The following is a 12,968-nucleotide window of genomic DNA, read 5'->3' as shown; positions in this document are numbered from 1 at the left end:
AATCCCAGGGCAAACCTCACCCTGAGTGTGGGTTTTATTGTTCTGGTTTGTTCTCTTCCAGTTCAAAGGAAAGGTTAACCCCCAAAAAGAGAAGTGCGTCCTTGGTAAGGAGTTTAAGTCCTCTGAATCACACTTTACCAAAAGCCTCCAGAGTACATTCAAGTTAGTGCGTGCGGTCATCACTCAAGGAAAACTCCTTATCCTTGCTATCACCACTTCTATCCTCAGGGAGGTTAGAAAATATGCTAGCTAGGAGAATGTTGCAGAGTCTTCGATACAAAAAAAAACCCCAAACAGCACTTGTGGAGACTGCACAGAGCAGAGCAGAAATTACTGGCTAAAAAAGAAATTTCCAGATCCGTGAGAAGGCAATAAATACACTTTTTTTCCTTTGGATTATGTGGTGCCTTTCATGCCATTAATATTACATAGTGGCGATACGAGTAACTATTGATACGGCATTGATTCTCCAGTGGCATAGTCAAATGTCGTCAGCAGTACCTGGTTTACATTCCTCCTCAAGTATTCTGGGCTCTTTAACAGAGACCAAGGTCCCAACTCATTCCACAGTGTCAAGGCTGTGTTCAAAAAACCCAAACCGACTCCAACTTTCCACTTCTTCAGCGTGTCATCCGAAGGGCTGATGTGTCAAAGCTTCAGCCCGGCGTGCGGTGGGAAGGAGGAGGATTCTTCCATTTGCAGATAGGTAAACTGAGGAATGGAGTGGAGCAGTGATTATTCTGACACCAAATGGTAGGTCAGTGGCAGAACATAGCCCAAGTTACAGAAATCCTTATTCCTCTTTGCCACCTTTCATGTTGATCATTCACCTTTAGTCACGGTCTTGACTTTTCTATCCCACAGAAAGCGTTAACAGAAAATCTAGGCCACCGTCGCTGAGATTTAATTCTTGTATCTATGCAGAGACTTCAATCTTCATAAACTGCATTCTAGGCAACCAGCATTACTGGCTATTAAGGGCAGCAAAGTTAATCTTCCTGAACACGGACTTCTCTAAATGAGGGTGACCTGAAATAGTTCAATGGTATCCATAAGCTCTAGGGGGAATAAAGCTAGGCTATACTAAAGAAATAAAGGTAGGAGCAACATGAGACCGGGCGGTGATGATGATGATGACCCTGTGGCCTTCCAAAACCAAACTGAAAATACTCACTGAGTCCAAGAGAGGATGTTTCTTCGGAAACAGGCACGTTGAGCTATTTCTTTAGATGACACCACTCATAGAAACGACACAGTTTTACATCAAATGTTCTTAATGAGAAATATCTAGGAAAGTCCAGCCAACTTATTCATGGCACGTTATTCCAAGTACTGAATGCTAAATGCAGTTACTAACAGCGGATTTGATCTTCGACATGTTCCCAGAGTTAGTCTATAGCATGATCTTTATTAATAAAAGTTAATTGAAACCAAAACTCATCCCTCAGGATTTTCAATCAATGAACACAAAAAAAGCTGCACTAAAAAGCACTGGAAAATACAGCTTCACAGAGAAAGGGACAATGGAAAGAAAAGCCCTCACTAAAAATAGTGCTAGTCTTTTTGTCCCTGTGCAGGAAATGTCGGCACCACCAATTCTAGCGCTGAATACCGCTTTGTCTTTGGGAACGTTATTCAGCGGGAGGCAAAAGTAAATCAACAGCCAATTCTGCTGAGGGAAGTAAACATTTGCAGATGGGAAAATTGAGGCAAAGAGGTATTAAGGGACTTGCTCAAGGTGAAAAAAGAAGTCGCGCTTGATTACTGGTCATCTGTTCTGGTGGGACACAAGAGTCCTCAGCTGGAAGTGCCAAATTTCACTGTCCAGAGCGAGAGTTTATCATATGTAAACCCAATAAATGAAAACTGAATCGTCCCAGAAAAGGATATGTCTTTGTTCCTCAGGGCTGTTAGAAGCTGCAACTCTTGGTTAACATGCTGACGACCTTCTCGCTGGGCTTTCCGCTGCAAATCCAGTGGGAACTGGCACTAAAGGCCAGCACGGAAATGTGAAGAAAAGGTGCTTCCAGAAATGCCACTGGGGCAAAACCTCCCCTGGCAGTTTGGTAAACACCCGTCAGGCCAGGTCACCGCTTCTTGGCCGCTTCTGTTTATCTTCTGCCACGCTAACTCCTGCAGAGCCGCGTTTTGGTTTAGTTTGAAACCCAGCCTGGTGCATGCTGCTGCCTGGTGTCTTTGCTGTGCGGTTTGTTCAACATATCCTGACAACTTTAATCCTCACGCCGTGTTTTCTGATTACTCTTTGTCCAAGCAGGTTGAATTCGAGCACTGTCCCATTGAGCATGGTGGAGCAACACATTTATTATGTCACGTGCCAGCAAGTTGACTGCTTTTTTTCCCCTTTTCTTAGCTCATGACTTTGCCTAGCATCTCCCCTTCATAGGGCAGAGAGCAAACAAGAAATAATCTTGTGGTTTTGATGACAATTCTTTTTAGACGGTGTCTGCAGGATCACGGCGTGATCCCAGCGCTATCACAAGTACTGTGCTTAAAGATCTGACTTTTTCTAGGAAGTTTGTTCTGGATCTGACTGAAAAGGATGACAATAAACCGCATACAAATTGTCCTCTTCAGCTTCTTTATTGCACGCCGTTCCACTGGTTTTATGCAGAAGAGCTTTCTGCAGGTTAAGGGATTGATCTTGCAAAGCAGAGAGCGTTCTCTTGTCCAGCAGCGCACGTACTCAACGATGAATATGAGAAATATCTCATTAGCTTCAGGGAGGTCATCTGCTAGACCTGAGGAGGTCTGACCAAAGGAAGGAATACAGGTGTTGCAAAAGCTTAAAATTTCTGTTTTCCAATAATCGCTGGCCACTCCGTGCTGCTAAGTCCTCATTTTTGTTGTTGTTTTTCTAAGGAATTAAGTAACTCCTTATGTGCCAGTGTCGATGTTTTTGGCCCTCACCAAAACTTTTGAACCAGCTGATCTCTTTTAGATAGGCAAAGGGACAGAGGTCTTAAAGGTATTAATTTCCTGTGAATTTTTGGAAAAAAAAGATAAAAGGGAGGCAGCATGCCATTATGTCTGTAGTGTATAGACAACTGTATCATCCCAAACCAGAAAATTTACCTGGCATTATGGAATTGTTCACATTATTCCATCAGGAGCTATTCAGAATATGAATACCCCAATCATCAGGGAAATTTTGACTCAGAGTTTATACTTTATTAAACCTCGAGACACACAGCCAGAAGAAACCAAGCTCATAGAAATGTCTTCTTTTTTTTTTAAAACATGTTTGAAGTCCTCATGCGTGTTTTTGATGCACCTTTAGATTCAATTTCTGATTTTTTTAAACCAACATCATAAAGCTCCTAGCACATTTTTTTGAGGGGCTGTGTGTCTTGCAGGAGCTTAATTATTCAGTCTTCTGGAAAGGTTTACATTTTACTTTTCTGATCACAGTGTAAATACATCAGAAATTAAATAGTCATCGCATAATTCAGTCCTGTCTGTGAAAACCTAACAAAAGAGCCTTTTCCTTTAACAGAAATAAGAGTGACTGTCATACTGTAATAGCTTAAAATACACCGGAGATAATGTTTTTAAAGAATAAGAAAGATGTGTTCTAATGACCAGTGATGGCTCTAAAGTATTGCAAGAGCTTGGTTCAAAGCCCCTTGAAATGAATAGCAGTCCTTCGGCAGACATTACTAATCTTTGAATCGGGCTCGTTAATGTATTGCAGATATCACATGCCCAGCTGCCAAAAAGCTGAAAAAATTAGAATGTAGTCATAAAAATAGACATCAAATACATTTCTCTTCTGGGAATTAATACAGAAGTGAAGCATTTCTACTAGTGGTCGCTAGTGCTTTATTACAGCTATTTTCTCACTGTTTTTAAAGGAATTAACAGGGCGAGCAGTTCATCTCGTCCAGAGCTCTGCCTCCAGCAACGGCCAGTCTCTAATGCCACAGAGACGGGGAAATGCTCGAATTGCTGTAATAGTTTTCGCTCTGGCACTGTAAATCAGTCCTTTCCGGGATGTGCTGTGCCGATGGAGAGGAGGAAGGGTGGGAGGGGAAACAGAGATATTCAGGCAAGGCTTTCCCATCTTTAGCTTCTCGGTGGTTAATTACAGATCGATACTTTGTACTCTCTGGCTTTTATAGCTCATTAACAGTGCAGGGTGTCGAGGTATAAATCTCTTATATGGCTTGCCGAGAACTAGGGGGTGTCTAGAAGCAGACGCCCATAAATGTTCGCTGGGGGATGTAAAGGTGAGCCAATCCAGTTGACCAATTCGAATCCTAGGTAGAGAAAGAACACTCGGGTTCTTCGCCTGCGGACCTCGAAGTACGGTACAGAAATATGAGCGCGCGTGGGCATGTGCGTCTAGCTGTAAGAGGAGGAGAGGGAGAGGAGAGAGACGGTGACGGTGGCTTTGGTCCTGCGTGGAGCTGAGAAGAAGCCAGTACGACGGAACCGGGCGCTGACGTGGGGTTTTTTTTCCCCAGCCCTCGGGATCGTTTGCAGGTTGCCTACCTACCCCAGCACCCCCTGCCCACCGAGCAAGTGTTATCAAACGCCCTTGCGATGGGAAAACGCAACGTCAGCTCCCAGCCCCGGCTCCGGGGAGCCCCGGCTGTGTCTCTTTAAGGACCCCAGCGAGTCGTGATGCTGCCGTTCGTCTCGCTAACCGCCCCCCCCGGGAGTCCAGTTAAGAAACGGGCAGCTGTCTCTTTAAGTGTGATTTCCTTCTATTGTATTTGAATCGTGATCAGGAAAAAGGAAATGAAACCAGAGACCCGGGGCCGAGCCACGGAGTAATCATACCATGACTACGACCGGGAGCGATGCCCATCGCCCCACCGGGCTCCGGAGCGGGTGCGGAGCCGCCCGGGCAAAGAGCCTGAGCGGAGCCCGCTGAGCCCCGGGCTGAGGCAGCGGTGGCAGCCGCCGTCCCCGGCTCCCCCCCGCTTCCCCGTTCCCCATCGCCGCAACCGGAGCCGGAACCGGGATCGGGTTCGGGATCGGGGTCGGAGCGGCGGGATCTGCCCCGGCGAGCGGTTCGGCGGAGGATGGGAGGTTAGAGCCCGGCGGGGGCGGGGGGGAGGAGGCAGCCCCAGCCCCATCTTTTTTTCTTTTTTTTTTTTCTTTCTTTCTCTCTCTTTGGTCTTGCAGGAGGAAATCCTGTGAATGTCATTGGGGGGCGGAGGGGGAACTCAGCCGGTGAAAAGGCTTCCAGAGCAGACAGCCTCTGCGGGGGCAGCGGGGGCAGAGCCCACCACAGGCACGCTACAAAGGAGCAGACCCTGCCAATGTCATCGGCCATCGAGAGGAAAAGCCTCGATCCTTCCGAGTAAGTGCCCTCTTTTTTTTTTTTTTTTTTTTCCCCCCTCCCCAAAACCCCTCTTTCCCCATCACCCTTCCCACGGCCGCTCATCCTCAGCGCGGAGCCGCTTGCCCGGCATTGTGTGCCCGGCAGCCCCCTGCCCAGCAGCGGGGAGAGCACTGGGGGGGTCTCGGCAGCAGCTTCCCCCCATACACCCCCGGTTCTTCTTCTTCTTCCCCCCCTCCAGCCCAGCCCGGCCGTGCCGAGCCGTACCGGGTTGCCCCAGCTTCCCCCCCCCCCGGCTGCTGGACGCCCACCCCGGGGGGGGCTGGTGGTGGGGTTGGGGGGTGATGAGAGCTCCCCAAGTTATGGGAAAAGACCGGCCGGGAGCAGTAGAGAAGAGGCAAATACCCCCCCACCACCCCCGCCCAAACCGGAGGGGGAATTTTCCAGCCGTTCAGCCGAGCCAGAGGTGCTGGGAAAGGCTCAGGGAGAGGGAGAGCATCCCCCTTCCCAAATCCGAGGGTGTTTTTCATTTGGAGGGACCCTCTCGGCCCCATCTTTGATCTGCCCAAGTCGCTGTAGCCGATTATAGTGAAAGGTCAGAGCTGTTATCTGTGGGTGCCCAACTTCCACATTTTCATAATGCAACTTTCAAGAGCTTGTATAAACTGCTTCGGTGGGGGCAGGGTGTTCTGCCAAGGGCATGGAGAAAGACTTGATTGACGGCGTGTGGAAGGGGAGAATTTCCCTCCGTGGGTTTCCCACTCGGGGAAGGGACCGGCTCTCGCGTCCCCATGCAGGCTTTCGGGCTGTGCTCCGCGGCCGTCCCGTCCCTCCGCCGGCGAGAGGCATGGTCCCTCGGCATAAACCCAGAGTCATTTCGGCACTGTGCATGCTAAGAACTGCAGTTATGCTTGTCTGGGATCACGATAAGAGAGAAGAAGAAGAAAAAATTATAAAATCTCCGTTTTCAGATAACACTTAAAACACTGCTCTTAGTAAACTTGAGTCATTCGCGGTTTGTTTCCTGTGAGATACTAAAAATGCCATTGCTTGAAGCCTGGAGTGAACACACGGGAACTGTTTCTTTTGGGGATTAAATCAGTTCATCCTGTGTCACACCTGATGTTTTATATGTTACATTTTCTCTTATTTTATCCTTTTTTTTTAAGAAACGATAATCCAAGCTCCTAGGTATATGACGTCCGGGTTTCTGCTACAAAGTTCTAGTAACCTTTATTTATTTACCTACCTTGTGTTCTAGTGACCTAAGTGCTAGCTTAGAAATCTATGGACATCAAAAAGCTAATGTGTAAACCAGCAATTCTGTTCTGCGTAAACATCCGCCAGGCCGTTCCGGAGTTTAGGGCTTTCAGAGAAACCTGGCTCGTGATTCCTGAACGCACTTAAGATGAGATATTTTGAGGTACATCTGAAGTTTCAAATAATGGGTAATAAAGGATGATAGTGTGCATTTCCTTCTATTGGAACGCTCTCAGAACTTGTCAGAGTGGAGCCCACATGTCAGGAAAGGGAGTATGGGGCCCAAAAGAATAAACCTGGAAAAAACTAGGGCCTCATCACATACAGAGTTCCCCACGATTTTAACAAAAACTCACAAGACAGAGAGCTGGTAGGAGAGGGATGTCATGACACAACTTGCGGAGCACAGCGGTTTAAACTTAGAAGAATGAAAACCAGAACAGAATATAATCAGATAATATCTTAGGGCTCAGCTTGCCTAAATAAAAACTGCAGAATCAGTTTCTCAGCACAGAAGTTCTTGACCAGTGGTCATTTCTCCCTGCTGAAGAAAGTAATTTTTGCCCAGAAAACTGCTGACCCAGTAAATAAGCAGTAGTAATATAATTTTTTCCTGTTGCCTGCTGGAAACTGGGAGCAGCCTGAGCCTCCTCCATCAGCGTGGGTGTCCTCCGCCCCCACCAGACTAAGGCAGGACAGACCAGCGACAGAAACAAAGCTTTGAGGGACTCTGGGCTAGAGCAAAAACCCAATAAATAACGTATGAAAAAATTTGGGGCTCTGCTCTACCAGGTATTGAGAACCCAGGTCATCATCCAGTGAAGCATAAATGTGCAAACATACGCCTTCCTTGCCGCTAGCCACAGGTTTAAAATTAAGCAAGTGCTTAAAGGATTGATCCAATAGTTTTTTTATTAACTTCCCTGGGGTTTGCATGAGGCCCTCAGTGGCAGCACCAGGTCGCTGCAAACTTTGCAGAACTGAGCTCAGGTACCTTTCTTTTAATTTTTTTTTGCTGCTCTTTTTTTTTTTTTTTATTTGCAGAACTTGTGAAATTACACAAAAAGGCAAAGAAGAGAATTCCTTAAGAAAGTAGCTTTGAAGAAAATTCTTGCTTTATCCCCAGGTGTTACCAGAACCATCCTAGATTTCAGAGCTTTTTAAAAAGGGAGAGAAATAAGGTGCATGAATAGTCAGGGCTAATATCACAGTAAAGATTTGTGCCTCTTTTCACGCAGGGATGTGTAAATCCCAAATAATTGTTTGAGGTATGTTGGCATAGGCGTATCCCAGGGGATTCATGTCCTTAGCTGAAGGAAAAAATAGCAGTCCTGCAGTTAAATGAGGTAAAATTCTGTCGCTCTTAAAAACAGCAGCAAAACTTAAACCAGTTGGGCAACAGTCTCATCTGTTGTATTTATTCATTTCATGCTCTTCAGAGAAATGACATCCCCAGACTTAGTCTTCAAATTTACATTTCCCAACGGAAAGTTGACTGCATGTAAAATCCCTCAGGTGCCTTTTCTAGTCCTTTAGCCCTTGGGGAGACAGAATTTCCCTTTGCTTCCAGCGGCACTGCAGCCAAAGCTTGCAAGCTCAGGTTTACAATATGGGCTCATATATTTCTGGGTTCGTGCACAGATGCTTTATGGTACTGCTGGGGTTCCTCAGTAATTTATAGGTAAATCCAGAGATTATCTGTGTTGACTAGGTCACTTACAGTTGTTTATAGGTAAATCTTTACAATCTTGTTGAGAAAAATAGAGCATTTTTTTTAATGGAAAGGAAAGCATTGCCAGGTGTTGTGGACAGACTGGGATTGTTTGAAAATGTGAAGAATATAGTAAGAACTTTGTGGTTGTTGGCATTCATCAGTCTGCACAGACATAACCAGCCTTTCTATGAAAAGGTGAATCCAGGCAGCTTTTTGATGGCACTTTTGAAAAAGTACAATCTTTAATTATGGAAGAATCATGTTATGGGCAAGGTATTTCCTTCATAAGAACTGCATGGATTGAGACACATGACTGAGCAATTCATGTTCTGTCCAGTAGAAGAAAAATGATGTATCTACACAGACACCAATGTCCTAGTAAAGTAGGATATGCCTTTACGGTAATGAATACACACAAGTGATACAGAGATTCACGTTTATGCATTATTCTTTGAAGAAAAATTTAAAACACTAGTTAGCAAATTTTTGGATATTAACTCCTTACATTTTAAGCTGTTCTGTTTTTTTAAAAAGCAAAAGAAGAGTGAAGTCCTGCTCCCTCTCATGTCAGAAGGGGATAAATCGTTTCCGCTGCTGGGAGAAAAAATGAGGATGTAATCCCTGTTCTAACTTGACCAACCCCGTGTTTTGTTTTGTTTTTCCTTCTCCTTCTTCTCACGCGGATGCTTTCAGGGTACATTTTCCTTCTCCAACGCTTCTCTCCTTCCCTCAGGGAGCCAGTGGATGAAGTCCTCCAAATTCCCCCTTCGCTGCTGACATGCGGCGGTTGCCAGCAGAGCATCGGGGACCGCTATTTCCTGAAGGCCATCGATCAGTACTGGCACGAAGACTGCCTCAGCTGCGACCTGTGCGGCTGCAGGCTGGGAGAAGTGGGGAGACGGCTGTACTACAAACTGGGCAGAAAGCTCTGCAGAAGGGACTATCTCAGGTACACAGCCCACTCCTTCTACCCTCGCTCCCCTTCTTCTGGCCTTTCAGCTTCGCTTTAGTCATTTCATGAGTACAGCTAGTGAGCAAAGATCCGTAAAGAATTCATTTCTGGTTGCTCTTAAACAGAAAGCCTGGCAGCAGTCACAGCTGTAACATGGCACCGTTTGCAAGCTCAGGTTTAGGATATGGGCTCACATATTTTGGGGGTTTGTGCACAGGTGCTTTACAGGACTGCTGGGGTTCTTCAGTAAGTTATAGATAAATCCAGAGGTTATCTGTGTTGATCAAGTCACTTACAGTTGTTTATAGGTTAAATCTTAAAAATCTTGTTGGAAAAAAAAGCGCGTTTTGGTATGAAAATGAAAGCATTGCTACATGCGGTGGACAAAAGAGAATTATCTGAAAATGTGAAGAATATAGTAAGAACTCCTAGGACTTTGGGGTTGTTGGCATTCGTCAGTCTGCATGGACATAACCCGATAGTTCCAGGCGAACCATGCAGTGTCAGTGCAGGATTCTGGCAAGGAGAAATTGGGAAAAGTTGATGAATTTCAGCAAGCTCCCCCTGAGCTGGCAATGAACCGGTTCCCCCGAATGGTTTTAAGAAGTTCTGTGCTTCTCCAAGCATTGCCTTGGAGCTGAAAGGTATATAAAACCAGGTGCCAAGATCAGCGACTGATGAAAGATCATTTAGTTCTCTCATTTAAGAACACGGTATCCAAGGTAACTGAATTCAATTCATTTTCCTGATGCGGTAATATCAGCTCTGTAAGAGATGCTTGATTCCACTAGCCAGCAGGGCTGCTGTACCTGCTTGGTGTCTGAAGTCACTGCCTTTTATACTCGGATTGATCTCTGCCTTTTTCTGCATCGCTGGTAAAGTTATCTGGGACACTTCAAGCAGAAAGACGCAATGTACTGTGTGTTTATTGCAAAGCTACAGCCAGTACAGGAAAGTTTGATCGCACTAATTTGGATCCAGGGGATTTTTCGCATTCTTACACCTGGTCCCGAATAGACAAGAATTTGCACATTGTGCTGAATCAGGTCCTACAAATACACTCGTTACAGCTATTTTCATTAACGCCTCTCTGCCTGTTTTGCCAAAATTTGTAAGTAGGAGGATTAAATTGAGATGAAGATATTTCACAAAAATTGATAACAAAGGATCGTTACATTCCTGATTACAGTTAAAGTGGATTGATCTTTGCTGTGCTGGTTGTGTACCATTTCTTCTAATGGATCCCTAATGTGTCAGGTCTGTGGAACAGATTAATGGTATTTGGTATTTTTTCAGCTACTTTACTGAGGGCTAATTTACCTGCCAATAACAACTAAACCAAACTCTCAGTGGAGTTCCTAATTATGGCGTCCCTGAGCTGTACTGATGGGAATTTTGCTAAGCAGAAGCTAAGAACTGAGTTCTGCTAATGGGACCGCTTGTAAATGCTCTGCATACGCGACAGTCCAGCAGCGATCCAGTAATTACACTTTCCAAATACTTTTCATCTTAAAATGGAAGCAACAGAAAGTGTGGTGATACAGTTAATGTATTTTCTTGCAATGAAATTCAACGTTTTCATTTATTTAATAATGCAGCATATAGTATCTTCCCGTGTTAATGAAAAATTTGGCAACCTTTGTGTAACCTTAGTATTACTTTCGTTGGGCAGAAGTAAACACTGACATCTCCTGGCAGACGAAAGAAATGATATCTTTTCCCCTTGAAGATCTCTTAATTTAGTAAGCATCCTTTTTCCAGTTCAGAAGATGATATGAAGCAGGCACAGCACACATAAGAGAAGTGTTGGAGGTGGAAAAACTCTCTTTCCAGAATTAGTATGGAAACTTAGAAGTCTAACTCAATAGGTGTATACGTTGAACAAGTAGTACGTAGCATTTCTCCCCTCTTTTAAGAAAAAAAAGAATCATGTTTATTTATTAATGATTTCACTTACAATCTCTGTAGCCAGCAGACTGCATGAAAGGCTGGCGTTCACACATAGCTAAGTACGTCTCACTGCTCCAGCTGAATGGTAGTGTGTGCTGTGAGGGGAATACATATCCAGTGCATTCATTAGAGGCTCCTTTTAATAGACAATACCATCACGATCTCAGTAGGGTTTCTCAGTGTGGCTTAAAGAGTGGTCCACATCATAAAATTCTTTGGGCTAGCATAACTATCTAGAAAGTCTTAGCCTGTATCCTTCGGAAACCCAGCAGGAGTGACTTCATGGGTATAGAAATGTTTGGGTTTGAAAGATTCTCCAATGTGGAGGCAACTATAAGAGACAGGGGAGTCTTAGACCATGGCTTGTGTCAACTCCTTTCTGTAAACTGCAACAGCAACAGCTGAAGATAGGCAAAATTTATCAATGGAAAGGTAATTTCTATCGATCACAAAAGTGGAAGTATTAGCATGGCACAACTTTACGCTATAGTCTGGGGAACCTTTACTCCTCATGAAGCTGCTCAGCAATTCAGGCTAAGGTCATTGATCAGATAAGTCAATTATATTGAAAAAGGGTGAGGACCTTGGACTTCCTACTCCAATTTTGGTATTGCAAGGTTGAGAGTTCTGCTCGGCAGCTTTCCCTGTGACCTCTATGTAACTTGGCAATACTGTGACTAATGGATCAAGGCACTGATGTTGTGTTCTTGTTTTGATTTGTTTGTTCCCAGCTCCCCAGCAAAGGAACTCTGCTTACTTCTCTGCTGTTGTTGTTTTAGGCTTTTTGGCCAAGATGGCCTCTGCGCCTCCTGCGACAAGAGAATCCGGGCTTACGAGATGACCATGCGGGTGAAGGACAAAGTGTATCACCTCGAATGCTTCAAATGTGCTGCCTGCCAGAAACATTTCTGTGTTGGGGACAGATACCTCCTCATCAACTCGGACATAGTGTGTGAACAGGACATCTATGAGTGGACTAAGATAAATGGAATGATCTAGCAAAGACATGCCTCATAGCCTAGAAAAGACATCTCACGGGTGACACCGATGCATAGCTGCAGTGAGGAGATCATCACTTGAGCTATGGGCTTTGTCTAAAATTGGGGGAAAATACCACGGAGTCGGCCCTTTGCAGGCAGTGCTACGTAGAATCTAAACTACATATAGGTGAAGAAGGGAGACCAAAGCAATAGTAGCTAGACTGACTTCTGTTAACAAAGGTATACGGACAATAACTGACATCAGACTTGTAGGTGAGAGCTGGGGAACAAACGCAATGCGATAACGAATTCTCGTAACTGGAAAAAGAGTAGGGACTTCTGTAAAGAGATGTTATGACTTTGTCACCTGCAGACTAGGATTGTGCAATTGAATATTCTTTTCGTCTTGTTTTAGTTACTGAGTTTAGACGACAGCTCCTAATGTAGACATGAGGAAGAACACTGAAAGAAATGGGCCATCGCTTACGTGGTCATTCTATACGGCTTTACACTTTGTGTAGGAGAGAAAGTGGGAAGAGGGTGGGGGTTATTTTTGCATGGATTTTTTTTTTCTTTGAGAATGAACAGTGCATCCTCTAGTCCCAAACTCTTCTTTAAAAAATCCTGCTGAATAGTTGTTTTTGGGCACTGCTGTTTCAAGATGAGATGTTCCACAGATCATTTCTATACAAATATAAATCTAAAGAGTTGTTCAACTATTTTATTAACTTAGATTATATCGATAAAATATTTGTTGTGTGTAGTAAGACTCTGCAGCTTTAATAAAAATAACAGAAGATTTGA

General features: G+C 44.6%; 1 protein-coding gene across 1 annotated transcript; it reads left to right on the top strand.

Annotated features, from left to right (window-relative positions):
• Nucleotides 1-4,710: 4,710 nt before the first annotated feature.
• LMO2 (LIM domain only 2) lies at nt 4,711-12,968 on the top strand. Its single transcript, XM_069804167.1, has 4 exons — nt 4,711-5,055; nt 5,152-5,329; nt 9,016-9,231; nt 11,964-12,968. Exons 1-4 carry the CDS (start codon nt 5,049-5,051, stop codon nt 12,181-12,183), a joined length of 621 nt encoding a protein of 206 aa, XP_069660268.1. The 5' UTR covers nt 4,711-5,048; the 3' UTR covers nt 12,184-12,968.

Source organism: Haliaeetus albicilla, chromosome 16 (genome assembly GCF_947461875.1).
Source record: "Haliaeetus albicilla chromosome 16, bHalAlb1.1, whole genome shotgun sequence".
Taxonomy (NCBI): domain Eukaryota; kingdom Metazoa; phylum Chordata; class Aves; order Accipitriformes; family Accipitridae; genus Haliaeetus; species Haliaeetus albicilla.
This window is presented reverse-complemented; position numbering and strand designations above follow the sequence as displayed.